General features: G+C 60.4%; 2 protein-coding genes across 5 annotated transcripts in view; one reads left to right on the forward strand and one right to left on the reverse strand.

The window, feature by feature from the left end:
• Window positions 1–3,768, forward strand: part of FARP2 (FERM, ARH/RhoGEF and pleckstrin domain protein 2) — a 143,489-nt gene extending 139,721 nt beyond the window's left edge. The window contains exons 24-28 of one of the 3 annotated variants that reach the window (XM_064383440.1): window positions 494–612; window positions 952–1,115; window positions 1,549–1,656; window positions 1,904–2,055; window positions 2,604–3,768. In XM_064383440.1, the coding sequence (XP_064239510.1) occupies window positions 494–612; window positions 952–1,115; window positions 1,549–1,656; window positions 1,904–2,055; window positions 2,604–2,712 (652 nt within the window). In that variant the 3' untranslated portion in view covers window positions 2,713–3,768. Of the gene's footprint in view, window positions 1–493; window positions 613–951; window positions 1,116–1,306; window positions 1,453–1,548; window positions 1,657–1,903; window positions 2,056–2,603 lie in introns of those variants that run through there. The other 2 variants (XM_064383439.1, XM_064383441.1) reach the window with 2 other exon arrangements.
• Window positions 3,603–15,622, reverse strand: STK25 (serine/threonine kinase 25). Of its 2 annotated transcripts, none has more exons than XM_064383442.1 (11): window positions 15,481–15,622; window positions 9,803–10,033; window positions 9,081–9,137; window positions 8,524–8,632; window positions 7,609–7,766; window positions 7,334–7,519; window positions 6,985–7,130; window positions 6,603–6,717; window positions 6,134–6,205; window positions 4,964–5,100; window positions 3,603–4,287 (listed from the first exon to the last, which is right to left on the reverse strand). In XM_064383442.1, exons 3-11 carry the CDS (start codon window positions 9,114–9,116, stop codon window positions 4,248–4,250), a joined length of 999 nt encoding a protein of 332 aa, XP_064239512.1. In that variant the 5' UTR covers window positions 9,117–9,137; window positions 9,803–10,033; window positions 15,481–15,622; the 3' UTR covers window positions 3,603–4,247. The 2 variants fall into 2 exon arrangements, with proteins under 2 accessions (XP_064239512.1, XP_012320501.2); XM_012465078.3 differs by lacking the exon at window positions 15,481–15,622 and adding an exon at window positions 15,050–15,383.
• Between the last annotated feature and the right edge of the window lie 1,041 nt (window positions 15,623–16,663).

The following is a 16,663-nucleotide window of genomic DNA, read 5'->3' on the forward strand; positions in this document are numbered from 1 at the left end:
AGATCAACACAAGAATGACACTGAGCTCATCTGGTGGCCGGGATGCAGGGAAACCTGCGTGGTCACCAGCACCACACTGTGCTCTGTGTGGAGTCTCAGCTGTGACTCTGCAGTGCCCTGGCCAGCATCAGAGAGCACAGGGCACTCAACTCCCACCAGGAAATGTCCACTTAATGACGAACCGGGCCCATCTCGCATGTCAGCATCAGAGATGTAGAGAACATTGTTTCAGGAACACACGCCTCTGCAGACACCCCTGTTCCAGCACCGGGGCCCTGCCCTGCCTCCCCAGCCCTGTCACAGCACCCTGGAGTCAGGCTGATGCAGGGCCCTCTCAGTTCTCCTCCCTGCTGTTCTTGCTGGAGGGGACACATTTCCCACAGTCCTCTCCACCCAAGCGGGGCAGAGCAGAAACTGGGATAACAGGTGCCCTGAGGGCCGGGGCCCCACACCAAGGAGAGCAGAGCCGCTGAGCTCGCCCTCCTCCCCGCAGCACTCGGCTGGAGAAGGAGAAGTGGATGCTGGACCTGAACTCCGCGATCCAAGCAGCCAAGAGTGGTGGTGACACAGCCCCTGCACTGCCAGGCAGCACCGTGTACACTCGTCCCCCCAGTGAGTGCTGGCCGTGACCTCCCAGGAGACCCCTCTACACCTAAAGAGGCTTTTTATGGAAATTGTTCTCCTTCGTCACTATTGGCCCGCTAAGCTCCCACACAAGCCCCTTCCTTCCACAAGGAATGTTCCAGGCCTCATGCCCGGGCGGGAGGAGGGGTTAATCAGGCTGCTGTGGCAGAAGCATGTGTGTGGTTTTGTTCTCTGCCAGCAGCTGGTCTAGCATCAGGGGCTCCCCATTTCCCAGGGCAACCCCAGAGGAGCCCAAGGGATAGAAATATCTGGCAAGCGAAGGCCGCAGGGGGTCCCTCGTGTTAGACACTGCTGACTTCTCCCCAGGATCCCCAAACGAGGTATCTCTGGAGCAGGAGTCAGAAGAGGACGCTCGGGGCACCCGCAGCTCCCTGGAGGGGCAAGGCCAGCACCGGGCCAACACCACAGTGCACGTGTGCTGGTACCGGAACACCAGCGTGTCCAGGGCGGACCACAGTGCAGCCGTCGAGGTACAGCCTTGTGAGCACCCCTCAGTGCATCTGGAAGCTTCCCAGCTTCTCTACACTTGGCTGCTGAGGAGGGGTCTCAGGAGGGGACCGGTAGGCAGGGTTGGCCCGAGAGCTGCCTCCTACTCCCCCCTTGGTAGAAGGTGGTATGGAAAGTCCCCCTCAGCCACTCAAATCCTCTTTTTTCTGAAAAGAGTGTTTCAGGTCTGCTGTCTGACAAGTCCAGCAGGCAGGGTGTGTCCTTGGGGCCTGGAGCTGAGAAAAACCCTCCCAAACACATCCCCCATGGCACCATTCACCTCGGGCTCGAGTCAAGGCCTTGGCTGGAGAAACCCTGCAGGTGGTTAGTCTTGGGGAGCAAACCCGCTACCACGAGGCCCCAGGCAGATGGGGCTGGGGGTCCTGGTTAACGCGCCTGTTTTTCCTTTATTGACAGAACCAGCTTTCAGGATATCTGCTGAGAAAGTTCAAAAACAGTCACGGCTGGCAGAAGCTCTGGGTCGTCTTTACCAACTTCTGTCTGTTCTTCTACAAAACTCACCAGGTACCAGGCAGGGTTTCACTGGAGCTGGACGCAGGTGACGCTGCTGGATACTCGCCCTGCGCCGCCGCGTCCCTTTTGTATTTGGGTTCTGTCCTCCCATGCTTTGCCCACACACCCCATGCTGTGGGAACAGGGAAGCTGGCTCCCTTGGCATCTGTACGTGCCACCATGGTGGAAGTAGCAGAGGAATGGGCCCTTCCTGCTGCAACCTAGCCTCTGGAACCCACGTCCCTGTGCTGTCTTCCAGGACGACTACCCACTGGCCAGCCTCCCGCTGCTGGGCTACAACGTGAGTGTCCCCAGGGAGGCCGACGGCATACACAAAGACTATGTTTTCAAGCTCCAGTTCAAATCCCACGTCTACTTCTTCCGGGCTGAGAGCAAGTACACATTTGAAAGGTAATTTTGCAGGAGGTGGCCCTGGTCAGCTAGCCAGGCCTGACTGGGGCCCCAAGGAACATGGGTGTCTCCTCAGCTCCCCCGATTGCACCCACCATGGTGGTGGAGGCAAATCTTCTGGATCCTAGAAAGGAAGGCCTGAGCAATGCCTCCAGATTTTCTTTTTTTTTTCAGCTGGAGTGTCCCTCTGTAGCCCAGGCTGGAGTGCAGTGGCACAACCTGCGCTTCCAGGGTTCAAGCGATTCTCCTGCCTCAGCCTCCCAAGTAGCTGAGATTACACGCATATGCCACCACACCCAGCTAATTTTTGTATTTTTAGTAGAGACAGGGTTTCACCATGTTGGTCAGGCTGGTCTCAAACTCCTGACCTCAAGTGATCCACCCGCCTTGGCCTCCTAAAGTGCTAGGATTACAGGCGTGAGCCACCATGCCTGGCCCCAGGTTTTTAACCCTTCTTTTGTCCTGCCCGTCCCGTATCCTGGGTTGTTCTTGGGACGGTGTCTGCGCACAAGCACACTCACTGCTCTGATGGCCGCCCTCTCCTCCAGGTGGATGGAGGTGATCGAGGGGGCCAGCAGCTCGACCGGGAGCATCGTGCAGGGCAGCCCCCGAACCTCCTCAGGGATGGAGGGCACGGTCAGGGAGCAGAAGGAATGACAACCTGCCCGGGTTTGCACACAAAACAACTACCAAGAACAGAAGGACACAGAGGCGGCCACTGTCCTGAGGCTTCTCGACAGATGGGAAGGGGCTATGCTGCTGGCACTGGATCCCCACTGGCACCGACAGTGTGGGTGGGCCTCGTGTGGCATCTTGGAGGGGCTTCATCTCCCCTCAAGCCCTAGCGCATGCCAGCAGCTATCTATCTGGGGCCCTGGGAAAAATGTGCAGGTCTCGAGCTCAGAGCCACTCAAGCCCCAGGCCCCTGGCTCAAAGACAGACAGGGCATGAGCACTGCTCTGGGCATCGGACCAAAGCCTGGGCACACCCTGCCCTCTCTCCCCCGAGCCGGGTGCCTGCTGAGGACTGGCCTAGAGCAAGCACTGGAAAGCAGGCCCTGCCATGCGCCCTGCACACCCACTGCCAGGACCCTCTCAGACAAGTGTGGCACAGCCGTGCTGACCTTCCCTCTGGTGAACCAACTGGCAGCCCCAGGGGCCTGGCCTGCAGGTCACAGCTACACAAGAGTCTGGCAGAAGCCACACCTGTTCCCCATGTACCTCTGGAGAAGCAAAAAGTCCCCCTGTGCCCTGGGAGGGTGGGGTCCTCTAATTTATTAGTACCCAGCATTCCTTCTGATGGGAAGTAGATGGGCGACTGCTTTGTTCACACACGTTTGATTAAAAACATCATCATCTGCCCACCCACCTGCACACTCCTCTGCCTGCTCTGTTCTCCTTCCAGTGTGTCAGGCAGAGCCCAGGAATCAGTCACAGGGAAGTTCCGAGGGGGGACCGGGCTGCAGTCCCTGTGTGCTGTGATGAGGACTCGGGACCAGGGACGCCGCAGCCCCGCATGGTCCGGGCCCCGCCACACACCTGCATGTCTCCAAGTCAGGTCTTTATTGAAAGTGGCAGGGGCCTCTCAGTGTTCTATGAAAACTAACAGATTAACCTCAGAATATTTACGGAAACAAGTAAATTCCATTTTCTTAAAAAACAAAACAAACATTCTGGATGCCACAAGTACTTATGAGCAGACACAGTACCTGATCCAACAGCACAAGGCAAATCTGTGGCCATGATGATGGGCCCCGGGAGGACAGTGGCCAGGGCACTCCTCCCGGGGCTGCCCCGTTGCCTCTCCCCACCTCGCGGGAGGAGGAGGCAGAGCTGCCCTGATGATAGTTGCTCTGCTCCTTGGTCTGAGCAGCCATGGGGCTGTGTGAGTCTGCAGAAGAGCCAGGCGTAACTCACAAGGGCCATGCCAGCTGCTGGAGCCCCTGTGGACTCTACTGCTGGGCCAGGAGCGGAAGCGGGGCAGTGGGCACGTGGAACAGCATCCCCTGACGTGCAGGACGGCACAATGCAGGGGTAGAAAGAGACGGTGACCTGGCACACGAGGCCCACAGGATCTGATGTGTCCCTGCAGGCACGACACAGCATGGGGCACCTTCCAAGTCAGCACAGTTATTACGGAGCTCAGAACAAAAACAAAGGACCTTCTGTCCCCTCTCTGAACAGCAGCGTGCTTCAGCGGTTAGATGTCAGGTGGTTTCTGTTGTGTGAAAACCTGCAGAGAGAGAGCCCACCGCTGTGCGTCTACCTCTGTGCCCAGGCTCCTGATGGCCTCGGGTGTGTGGTCTGCAGTGGCAGCCCTGACAAGCCACTGCAGCACGTGGGTCTGAAGGTGTCTCCAATGCACGGGGTCTCAGGAGCAGCACTGACTGGCCCAGACCCACCCTGAGAGCTGCTGCCCAGGGATGCCAGGAAGGGCTCCCCGTGTGTGGGCCAGGACTTGGCGCATCTGCCGGCGGCATGGTGGCTGGACCCTAAGCCCAGTGGGTGGTGGAGGACCCAGTATCTGTCCTGCCCTGTCTCTTTGCCGACTCGAGTCAGCACAGGGGCAGCTCTGATGTTTTGCTACTAGTGTGTCAGAGCAGCTCCTGGGAGCCACCAGGAGGAGAGGCAGAGGCCAGCTGAGGATGGCCGTGTGGCCACTGAGGCCAGGTCCCTGAGACACTTAGACTGGAAAGGCCCTGCCCACTGTGACCGGCCCCAAAGGCTCCTGGCCCTGAGAGCTGCATCCAAACAAGAAAGAGGATGCCATGCCTCCCCTTCCCAGAGTGAAGCGAACCCACGTAATGCCAAACGCAGCCACGCCCACAAGTGACCGCTGGACCTCCCCCACATCCAGCTGCTGCTTGGTGGGGACGCTCTCCCCGACCCCATGGCAGGGCCGCCCTCACCTCTGCACTCGCTCCACCAGGTGCACCATCAGCTTGTCCGAGATGCCGGGGCAGGACTCCTCGGCCAGGCTGAAGGCGTTCTCCAGCTCCTCCAGTGCACCCACGCTCCCGCCGCTCTGCCTGTGCTTCTCTTTGAGCTGTGGAGAGACCACGCACGCGTGACCGAGGACCCCAGGACAGCCCGCTGCTTTGCTCGGCCAGAGTTGTGCTAGAGGCCTTCAGGGCCTTCGCCTAGGACCCACCCAGGGGCCCTTCAGCAAGCCAGGAAGGCGGCCCAAGGAAGCCTCTGCCCCCACCCCGCCAGTGGGAACCCTAGCGGTCCTTCCCCACACCCCCTACCCTCCCTCTGCACTCCGGGGAGTTTCAGGCCTCGGTTTTCAGGAGGGGCACAGATGGCTTCCTCCCAGCTGAGGGTCATGGAAGCCACTGAATGGGTCCAATCAGACCCAAAAAAAATGAAGCCCAGAAACTCCCAGAGCTCACTGCATGACCAGGCCACTGACACACACCCCAGATCTGACCGCCATCAGGACACCAGCTCCCGTCACCAGGTGTCGCCCACCCTCTGGGAGCTGTGACTAGACCCGTAGGCGGCCCAGGACCTGGGCCTGAGTGGCTGCTTCCCGCTGAGCTGGGGCCGATGTCCCTGGACTGTGCTGCACCCTCTGCCGTCCTCAGGCAGGCTCTGCCGTCACCACCTCTCACCAACATCCTCCATCCTCCCTCCCAGGCTCCACGTGGGGCTCCTGGAGGGCACACCTGTGCCCAAGCCCACTGGCCAAGCCATGGGCAGAGATCCTGGCTGCATCACATTTCTGGGGATGGTGCTGACTGCCCACCAGGAGGTGACGTGGATGCAGTGTCACATGACTAAGCAGGGAGGCACCTCCCTGTGATGGACCCCGACTACTACAGAGAGTCATCTGTGTTTGCACTTGAAGAAAAAAAGTCACCCTGGGAACCCAGAGAACGTTGGCAGGTCCGGGAGCACAAAAGGAGTCACTGCAGCAGATTCTGCTCCTTCCACTCAGAAAACCCAGCCCATTATCAGCTGCAGGAAACCTAGAAACTGAAACTGCCCCATGACACTGTGAGAAGACAACTCCATGGAACAGCGTCACAGCCTTGTCCCTGGCGGAACCCCAAGCCCAGCCCCAGCCCCGTCCTCACCTCTCCGAAGACAGGCCTGACCAGCGTGGACAGGCACTGGGACCTTGGCTGCCTCTTGACGGGCTCCACGGGCTGCAGAGGAGGTGGAGGCCCAGGGTGAGCAGGGCGGTGTGGGCGGCAGGCAGGGCAGTCCCACCCCTGCCCAGGCTCTGGCCTTGAAGGGACGGAGGCTGGGAGCAGCCTGTCAGGCACACACCCAGGACTGGCTCCAAAACCATCAAGCAACCCAGATGGCCTGAGTCCAAGGGCCTGCGACTCCCACCCTCCCATCACAAATTTGGCTCCAAATAAGTCCCTCATCTTCCCAGCACATGCTGGGCTTCGGGTCTCCACACCAGACCCAGCGCCACCATGGGCTTCAGACCACCCTTGCCTTTCCCCAAGCTCCTTGTCCAAGTCCCAGACACTGGGTGGACAAAGCTGGGCCCCAGAGGGTGCACGTGGGGCAGAGGCCCGGCCAGGGACAGACCTTCTGTGAGCCGTGCAGGGCCGTCCCCTTGTGAAGCTTGCTGTGTGGACTTGGCCGGATGGTGGGGGGGAATGTCCAGATCGGGCCCTGCTCCCCGTCCTCTGCCTCGCCATCACTGAAGAGGATGAGGAGTTACCAGGGCCAGTGGGGAGAGGGCAGGAGGCATGAGAGCCTCAGGGCACACCTCATGGCACCGGGTGGGGCTGTGCCAGGCCATGGCGTCCAGCAGATGCCACAGCAGGCCCTGTCCCACAGCCTGAGGGGGTCCCTGCCCAACGCCACACCTGGTCACCCTCAACCCCAGCACCCACACCTGCCCTGAAGTGGGGACCACCCCCGTCAAAGCACCCAGGGTCACCCTGAGGACAAACCAGGCCCCTACACGTCCGAGTCCTCAGAGCTGGACTCCTCGCCATGCCCCTCAGACTTCCAGCGCTTATAGCGGTCGATGAGCTCCGTGAGGAAGGAGGTCTTCTTGGTGTAGCGTGTGATGAACTTGTGCTTCAGGAGCTCCTTGGCTGTGGGCCGCTGCGGGGGGTCAGAACACAGGTCACCGGGCCCAGCCAAGCTCTGCCTCAGGGAAGCGAGCGTTGAGGCAGCCTGGACCGGGGCGGGTCCTCACAGCTATGAGGCTGGGGCTGCTGAGGCCTCTGGGCTGTGCCGCCCTCCCTGAGCAAATGCCCTCCCTCCATGTGTCTGTCAGGAACGGGCCGGGCCAAAGGCGGGCTTACGAATCGGGGGTCCTTGTTGAGGCAGGCCTCCACGAACTCCTTGAAGGGCTTGCTGTGCTGGCCCTCCAGCGTGGGTGGGCTGTTCTTGGGAATCAGGAACAGGACGCGCATGGGGTGGAGGTCAGAGTTTGGAGGCTCCCCCTTGGCCAGCTCAATGGCCGTGATCCCCAGGGACCAGATGTCGGCCTGGAGAGGACACAAGGACTGTCGCTGCCCTGAGCACCTGAGCCAGGTGCACCGGAGCCCGCACCTGCCCGCCCACCCACTGCACCCACCTTGAAGTCGTAGGCGGACTGCTTGATGACCTCAGGCGCCATCCAGAACGGGGTGCCCACAAACGTGTTCCTCTTGATCTGTGTGTCTGTGAGCTGCCCGGCCACCCCAAAGTCCGCCAGCTTCACATCCCCCTGCTCTGAGAGCAGCACGTTGGCAGCTGCTTGACACAGGACAGGCAGGTGTCATCCCAGGCTCCACACGGCTCCACCCAGGGTCCCCTGAGAAGGGCCAGGGTACCATCCACCTGGCCTCCCAGGGCACAGCAAAGCTGTCCTCAGGACCTCAGCCCCCCTTGCCACTCACAAACCCAGGGCCACCTAGGGCCACCGGCACTGCCAGCAGGAGGCCGAGGGCTCCCACTCCGAGCTCCAGGGCTCTCCCTGCCTTTGGCTTTGACAACAAATCCCAACGACAGAGCTACTTCACCCACTGGGGCCAGTGCAGAGGTGACCCTGACCCAGGGTGTGGCCAACACGGGCCTGCCAGGAAGCCCCCTGCTCCACCAGACTCATCCCCTACATGACAGAGATGGCTCGGTGCCAGAGGCAAGTCCCTCCCCATGGGCTGGCCCAGCCTCTCGTCTGCATTCAGCAGGGCCAGACCACATACCGGGGCTACTCAGTCTACACCTGTCATTGTGCCACGAGCCACAGGCGGGAACCAACAACCCCATCTAAGTGTGGCCCCTTCCTGCACTGGGTGCACGGCGGGTTTCCTCAGCGTACGGGGAAACCGTTAACGAGCAGCACCTTCTGGAAATGGAGCAAGACAGGACTGCTCAGTTTCAGGGTGGCCACAGGGTTCTCTCTACCCCAGACCCCAAGCACCACCAGCCATCTGCCCCTCACAGGCCCCAGCCTCTAAGGTCAGTGGGGCTCAGGACCATACAAGAGCCACATCCACCCCAGCAGGACCTTTGATGTCTCGGTGGATCTTGCGCTCGGAGTGCAGATAATCCAGGCCCTTCAGAATCTCCCGCAGGATCGTGGCAATGTACGTCTCCTCCAGGGGGCCTGGTTTCAGCTGGAGAGAAGGTGGGACAGCAGGCCTCAGCTCCTGCCCCAGGCCCAAAGCCTGAGTCCTGCTCCTCTGACGGGGGAGGGCTGTCCCTGCAGAGCTGGGGGCTTCATGCTCCTTCACGTCTCAAACAGAACTAAGTCTCAGATGGGAGTGGGGCAGTGGAGGCTCATTCTAGAGCATCTAAGCCAGCTTCACCTTACTGTCGTGTAGCAGAAAAACAGGGTCCCAGCCATCTCCCAGCGTGCTGTCCCCACCCACTCCCACAGGCCAAGACCCCTTTCAGCACCAACTGCGCAGATGTGTGGATGGCAGTTCATTTTTGCTTTAGACGATTCCTAATTAACACCTAACTCGGCATGACACCAGAGAGGTGGTCCCTGGAGCCCATGAGTCTGCGAGGCAGAGGACTCGGACACTGCATGACCCCCCACCGCCATGGCCTATGCCTCACCAAGTCCAGCGCAGAGCCGCCACCCAGGTACTCCATGATGATCCACAGCTTGGTGCTCTGGGACCGGAGAAAAGCCCATCAGCATTTGGCAGCAGGAGGAAGGGCAGGCTCTGGGGTGTGAGTTACAAGCCCGACTGGTCCCACCCCTTCCAGGAACCCTAAACAGGAAAGGGCTCCCTCGGCCTTGCCCATCTCCCCTCCTGCCACACCCCTGCTACGGATACTCGGAGGACGGATCGAATACACGGAGCAGAGGCTGAATCCACTTCACCAAGACCCCGTCGAAAACCAGGCTGCTGACCCAGTGCTGCGGGGCCGGGAAGAAGGAATGCCTGGCAGACACAAGGCCGACATACCCATCATCCTCCTGGGCAGGATGGCCACAGCATTCACTACACCCCAGACCCTGCGCACCACCCGTCACTTGCCCCTCACAGGCCCACTCACCACTGCTGGCAGGGGCCCCCCAGAGTGCTCCTAGCAGCACCCTCATGCCACTCCCACAGGCAGGCAAGTGGGCCCCAATGGCCGTTCAGAGCCGACTTACCCTCATGGACCCTGCTCACACCCCACCCACCCTGGGGCAATTTCCTGGAGGGCACGCACTGAACTGTCACGGCCGCCTTGCACCCCCCCGCCCCGCCCTGGCATGTCACTCCATCCCTCTGACATGGAAGAGGGTCAGACACAGCACCAGCAGGGTCCCCGCCTCCCACAGGCACCTTCAGGTAGGAGCCGAAGTAGCGGGTGATGTAGGGGCTGTCGCACTGGCTGAGCACGGTGATCTCCTGCTGGATGTCCTCAATCTCATCCTCGGCCTCCTCCAGGTCAATGATCTTGATGGCCACCACCTCCTTGGTGTGGTTATCGATGCCCTTGTAGACCTCCCCAAACGAACCCTTGCCAATGCGGTCGAGCTTGGTGAAGAGCTCCTCCGGATCCACGGGAGAGTGCTGCGGGCCGGTGGAGAGAGGGCAGACGGTGCCGGTCACAAGAGGCAGGCGGGGGACAGGCAGAGGCTGCCCTGATGGGGATGGACCTGTAAGGAAGGGGGAGCCCGAGGGAGCGCACCTCAATTCTTCTCTGCTTTCTTCTTTTATCCCTTTTTGTTCGAAACCTAAACAACTTCCATGCAAGGGAAAAAGTCCCCAGAAAGCATAAGGAGGCCAGGCCAACTCAATGAACCCTGCCAGAAACAAGGAGCCCTAGGTGATAACAGGCCTGAAGGCTGCCTCATCTAACCCTAACTGTAGGCCAGCCCTATGAGAGATCTTAATAGGTTAATGGCCCCTGGGGATGAGGGTGGATTTGGGAACTCTTAATTTGCTATAAATCTGAAACTACTAAAAAAATAGACTCAACAGGGCCAGGCATAGTGGCTCATATCTGTAATCCCAACACTTTGGGAAGCCCAGGTGGGCAGATCACCTGAGGTCAAAAGTTCGAGACCAGCCTGGCCAATATGGTGAAAACCCGTCTCTACTAAAAATTAAAAAAAATTAGCCAGCTGTGGTGGTGCACACCTGTAATCCCAGCACTTTGGGAGGCCAAGGTGGCTGGATCACCTGAGGTCAAGAGTTTGCGACCGGCCTAACACGGTAAAACCTCGACTCTAATAAATACAAAAACATTAGCCAGGCATGGTGGTGCACGCCTGTAATCCGAGTTACTTGGGAGACCGAGACAGGAGAATCGCTTGTACCTAGGACGCACCAGCCTGAGCAACAAGAGCGAAATTCCATCTCAAAAAAAATCAAAAAATTAAAACTAACTCACCAAAACCAAAAACCTCAGTATGTGTTAACCAAGTTCTCCTTCACTCCTGAAAGGCACAGGCTTAGAAAGGGCTTCCCTCACTCCCACATCAGTCCTCCTGACAGCTACACCAGCACAGAGTTAGAAACTGATGCTTTCTTGATGCAGAAAGCTGCCTCACACACTCCTCAGATTTAAAGAAGCAATGCCTGAAAGTTTCTGAGCCACTGGTGTGGAAGGTGCCTGGTCTGTGGCCCAGAGTCCAGAGGAAGCCAGCAGAGGTGTGTCCTCAGGCCTCCACCCACATTTTTTTTTTTTTTTTTTGAGATGGGAGTCTCACTCTGTCACCAAGGATGGAGTGCAGTGGTGCGATCTTGGCTCACTGCAACCTCCGCCTCCTGAGTTCAAGTGATTCTCCTGCCTCAGCCTCGTGAATAGCTGGAATTACAGGCGTGTGCCACCATGCTCAGCTAATCTTTTGTATTTTTAGTAGAGATAAGGTTTCACCATGTTGGCCAGGCTGGTCTTGAACTCTTGACCTCAGGTGATCTGCCCACCTTGGCCTCCCAAAGCACTGGGATTACAGGCATGAACCACCATGCCCAACCCCTCCCCTATGACAGGGTCTTGATGCCAATTTACTGTGGCAAAGCATAAAAAGGCAAAGTGACTATGGCACAAAAACACTGATGCCCCACTCATTCTGGTACTGAGACAGGACAGGTCCTTGGGTGGGGGTGCCCTCCACGTTCCTGGGAGACCATGCCCTCCAAGAAGGATGGGGTGCACCACAAACAGCCCTCACACTCGCCCTCTGGACACCTGTGTGCTGGGGCAGCCCCAGGCCCAAGCCCGGCAGAGCACTTGGTTGAGGCCGATTGGACATTGTGCCAGCCTGAGGCGACATTTCCGTGTGAAACTGCCTATTAGCTGCCCTCCCAAGGTTTGTAACCAGGAGGGTGGAAGGGGTGGCACACAGGCCCCCATCTTGAAACACGCTGCTACACATCCCTTAGTGCCTGCCAGACCCCGAGGTGACAGAACTCTGCAGAAGAAAAGGCGGCTGCGGAAGGGCCAGAGGCCACCTAACCCTTCCCTGCAAGGCTGGCTTGTCAAGACCTGGCGCTGAGCACGTGGCCTCCATGCAGCAGCCAGAGCAGGCCAGCTGCAGTGTCCACACAGACCCTGGCTCAGGCCAAACGTCTGACCAGTTGACACAGCTGGTCCAGTCAAAAGTGACCTTTCTCACTCCCTCATCAGTACCACCAGCCCAGTCCTAAAGCCAGTACCCATGGAGGTGACAGCAGGGGTGCCTTGAGCCCACTGCTACCAGGAGTCCCCAAAGCCAAGGTCAAGAAGCTCGGCCGGATAGAGAGAGCTGACTTCTGCCTGGGGTCCCTCCAGTCGTGCTGGCCCAGGTGAGCTGTGTCTGCCCCCAGCCCCACCACTGCTGCTGACCATGTATTCTAAAGAGAAGCCAGGAAAAATTCCCTCCAGCGTGGCTGACAAGTCACGGGTGCTCAGCTGTCTCCAGGCTGGGGTGGGCAGCACAGATCAAATCAGAATCAGCCCCTATCTGAAAGGAAAGTCAACCCAGAACATGCAATCTCTTGTTTTCTTTTTTTTTGGGATGGGGGTCTTGCTGTGTTGCCCAGGCTGGTCTCCTTGGCCTCCTGAGTAGCTGAGACCACAGGTGCATGTCAAAGCATAAGCTCATCAGCCCATAGGCTGTCACAGGTACGCGGTCAGTGTGGAAACATCGCCTGCCTGCCATAGCGCCATGTCCATTTCTGGTGGAGGCCCAGTCTTGGATGCCAGGTGCAGGACGAGGTGAAGCAGCAGCCCCTCTTCTATTTGTGTTTTCTTTTGAGACAGAGTTTCACTCTGTCGCCCGGGCTGGAGTGCAGTGGCGCAATCTCGGCTCGCTGCAACCCCCACCTCCCGCATTCAAGTAACTCTCCCACCTCAACCTCCCGAGTAGCTGGGATTACAGGCACCCACCATTCTCTTTTTTTATATTTTTGTAGAGACGGGGTTTCACCATGCTGGCCAGGCTGGCCTCAAACTCCTGACCTCAGGTGATCCACAGCAGTGCTGCCTGCTCCTCCCCCAGCAGGCCCAAGGGGGCCTTGAATCCTCCTCGTTTGCTCAGCCCATCAGCACTTACTGGGGCCCTGGGACACAGCTCCACTAAACCCATTAGCCTGCAGGCCCGGCCTCAGGAGGCCACATTCTCCTGCTCTGCTCTGCTCCCTGCTGAGGCCATGCACAGGGCCTGGGGCTGAGTCTGCTCCACCACAGCAGCCCAAGAAGGGAGACCCCTGGGTGGGCACTCAGACCTCTAGTGCTTCAGAGCAGGAGAGCACAGTGGACCCCTAAGCCGGAGCCGGGGCTCATCAGCCCAAGCAGAAACTGTGTGATAGGAACCCTCTTGGCTGTGATCCTGACCCTGCGATGACATCACAGGGGTAAGTGGGACCCTGCCGCGGAGGCTGAGAACCCTCTTCTGGATGTAACAGCTGTGGTCTGACTCTGGCGGTGGGGAATGTGCCCCACTCTCCCACGAAGAGGCTGCCCCACAGGGCTCAGGACACCATGGCAACCATCTCAGGAGAAAACCACAGTCCCTCAGGTTTCCTGCCACTATCTGAAGTCAAGTCTCTCATTCCAGCGTGGGACAGAGGGACCCCTAACAGGACAAACGGTGTTTCCTGCCTTTGGCGTCCCTTCTCCAGTGTGCCTGCACTCCCTCCCCTGGGTCTGATCACACCAACAACCAACAGCACAAGATCACAGGGTACTCGGAGCTCCGATTTCTCACCCCGGGACCCAGAGGAGCCATTTCTGCAGTTCTTAAACTGGTGGCTGGGTATGGTGGCTCACGCCCGTAATCCCAGCACTTTGGGAGGCCAAGGTGAGCAGATCACTTGAGGTGAGGAGTTCGAGACCAGCCTGATTAACATGGTGAAACTCCGTCTCTACTAAAAATACAAAATTAGCTGGGTGTGGTGGCACATGCCTGTAATCCCACCTACTCAAGAGGCTGAGGCAGGAGAATGGCTTGAATGTGGGAGGCAGAGGCTGCAGTGAGCCAAGACTGCACCACTGCACTCCAGCCTGGGCAACAAGAGTGAAACTCCGTCTCAAAAAAAAAAATTTTTTTTTTAATTTAAAAAAATTAACTGGTGGCAGATTTTTCTCCCAGCACCTTAGTCATGTAAGTTACCAAATACAGAATGTCAAAAGCAAATCTGTTAGCGTAATTCAGCATCAGTCATCATGCCCCAGTCCCCAACTGTGGCCCAACAGCTGCACATGGCGTTCTGGGTCTCTAGGCTGGCCTGGTTTCCTCCAGAGCAGCCCTGACTCCAGTTCCCGCCCCTGTGCGGACGCGCTTCCTGTTCCACTGCACGCCCAACTCGCAAGGATTCAGCACACGGGAGGGAACAAGGAGGGCTACACTTTTCAGCGGCGATTTCAACACCGTAAGCAGAGTCAAGGCTTCGGGGAGAGCAAAACCAAACAGCTAAGATGTAAAAGTAGGGAGGGGTACAGGTGCAAGGCCCCAGGCCCCAGGCCCCAGGCTGGCTGTCCCCACCCTCCTTCCCTGGCACACAGTGCCAGGGCTCGCTGTGGTGGGTCCCTACGAGGCCGCCCGTTAAAACTCAAGGCCAGACGCTTCGACGTGGCTCCATGGTGGGAATGACCAGAATCCAAAGAAGAAAGATGAGTCTCATCTTTGGGCAGCCGCCCGGAGCGGGTACGAAACGGCTCTGCACAGAGCAGCCTTCTCGCCTTCCCCTGGGCAAAGCACACGTGTTCTCTGCGTCCCCGCACGCAGCCCGCACCGGCCCACTCAGACCCGCCTCACCACGTTCCCTGCCCCTCTGGCCCCCGCCCAGCCCGACACTGACCCTCCACCGCCTTCGGATGCTGCCCCAGGTTCCGCCCACGCTGGGGGCGGCGCCCTGTCCCCGAGCGGGCGTCTCTCCACGCACCTCCACCGCCCTCGCACAGGCGGAGCCGCCAGGATCCGCAGCGCACGGCAGGGCCCCCGCCCCGCGCCCCCCTCGGGACGGCTCTGCGGGGCGCACGACGCGCGCTCCTTTCCTCACCCCATGGCCCGCCCCGGAGGGCGCCCCCCCGAACCCCCGGGAGACCCCGGCGCCGCTCGCTGAGACACGACGAGCCTCCCTGACCTGCGCCCTCCTCACCTGGTTGGCAAATCCCCGGAGATGAGCCATGGCCGCGCCGCCTCAGACGCTCCGCCGGCAGCCCCGGGAGGCGTCGGGATCCCGCCAGGAGGCGCGGAGCCGTCTCCTTCGCCCCTGCCGCGTCAGTCCACTGCGAGGGACGGCAGGAGCGCTCGGTGCCCGGTTCAGTCATCTGAGAACGAGCTCCGGGGCGGCGGGCTGCAGAGCGGGGCCCCGGGAGACCCCCAGGCCGCCGCCGCCCCGCCACGCCCCGGCCTAACGCCCAGGCGCCCCGGGGCTCGCCGCCCCTCCCATCCCCGCCCCCACCTCCTCCGAGGCCGCTTCCTCCCGTTGCCCCCGCCCCGGTGTCCCCGCCACCGAGCCCCGCCCCGGTCCCCTCCCTCCGCCCCCTCCCCACTCGCCGCAGGCGCCCCGCCCGGCAGCGCGCCCACCTCCGAGGAGCTCCATCCCGGCCTCCCCCGGCCCGCTCTGCAGTGCCCGCGAAGGCTCCCACCCGCAGCCTCCGTTCGCCCGCGAACGCCGGGCCTCCCAGCCCGCGAAGCAACGGTAGTGGCGGCGGCGACCGGAGAAAGCCCAGAGGAGGCGACGACGAGGGCGGTGCTCAGCGTCGCGGCCCGCGCACGGCTCTCTGGGACTCGGAGTCCTACCGCCCACTCCACGCCCGGAAGCCTGCTGGCGCTGGACTACAAGTCCCGGCAGGCCGCGCGGTGGGGCGGGGATCGCATGCGCGACGCGAGGCTCTCTGGGACGCCGAGTCCAGCTCCTGAAAGGCTTGGACTGCGTCTCCCGGCTGGCTGCGCGGCGGGGCGGGCGGGCCACGTGGTCGTTGTCGCGTCGCGCCGTCCCTGCCTCGCCCTCGCGGGCCTTCCGCGTCTGCGGGCGCTGGCCGGGCGTCGTCTCCGACGTGACGGCGGCGGGCGGCCTCTCCCTTGGGCTCTGCCATGCGCAGCCCTGGTCCGAGCCCGCCAGTGAGGCCCGGCGCCCTCCCTGCCTAGCCCTGAGGCTTCACCGCAGCCGCCCAGGCTCTCAGCTTCGTCCTCGTGGGTCGGAGATGCCCCCGCGCTGGCCACACCGCGAAGCCCCTGTTCACACTGAGACCCCGCCCAGGATCCCGCGCACAGGCCAGGGCGCACCAGGCCTTGGAGAAGCTACCGGCTCGGCCCATTCATGGGGCGAGTTGCTTCGCTTCTCCTGCCTCAGTTTCCTTACCTGCAAAGGGGTGATCATAGGACATCCTTGGTCACACCGTTGTGACCTCTCCACCTAGGCTAGAGCGCCGGAGCGCCCAGGACAGTGACTGCTGCTAGAAACCATCATGGCACTGCGGTCACCTCCCCAAGGTCAGGGAGGGACTTGCAGAGCCCAAAGCTACCTGGTGCGCCCCGCCTGCCCCGTGGGCCTCCAGTTCATAATGCTCCATCATAGTGCTCCACCCGCGCCCGTGTGCGTTCCCCTAGCGCACCGCAGGGATCCCCACCTGTCCAGTGAGGAAGATTTGTCTCTCCTCCACTCTGTCCATGACGGCTCCGCACAGGTGACTATCCCAGCTTCCCCACACCCCTCCTTCCTCAGGAAGGTTCTGGCATTTCTCTTTGCTCCCTGGTGAATGCTTTC

This window comes from Aotus nancymaae, unplaced genomic scaffold, assembly GCF_030222135.1.
Source record: "Aotus nancymaae isolate 86718 unplaced genomic scaffold, 86718_ANA_hifiasm-v0.15.2.pri h1tg000031l, whole genome shotgun sequence".
Classification (NCBI taxonomy): Eukaryota; Metazoa; Chordata; class Mammalia; order Primates; family Aotidae; genus Aotus; species Aotus nancymaae.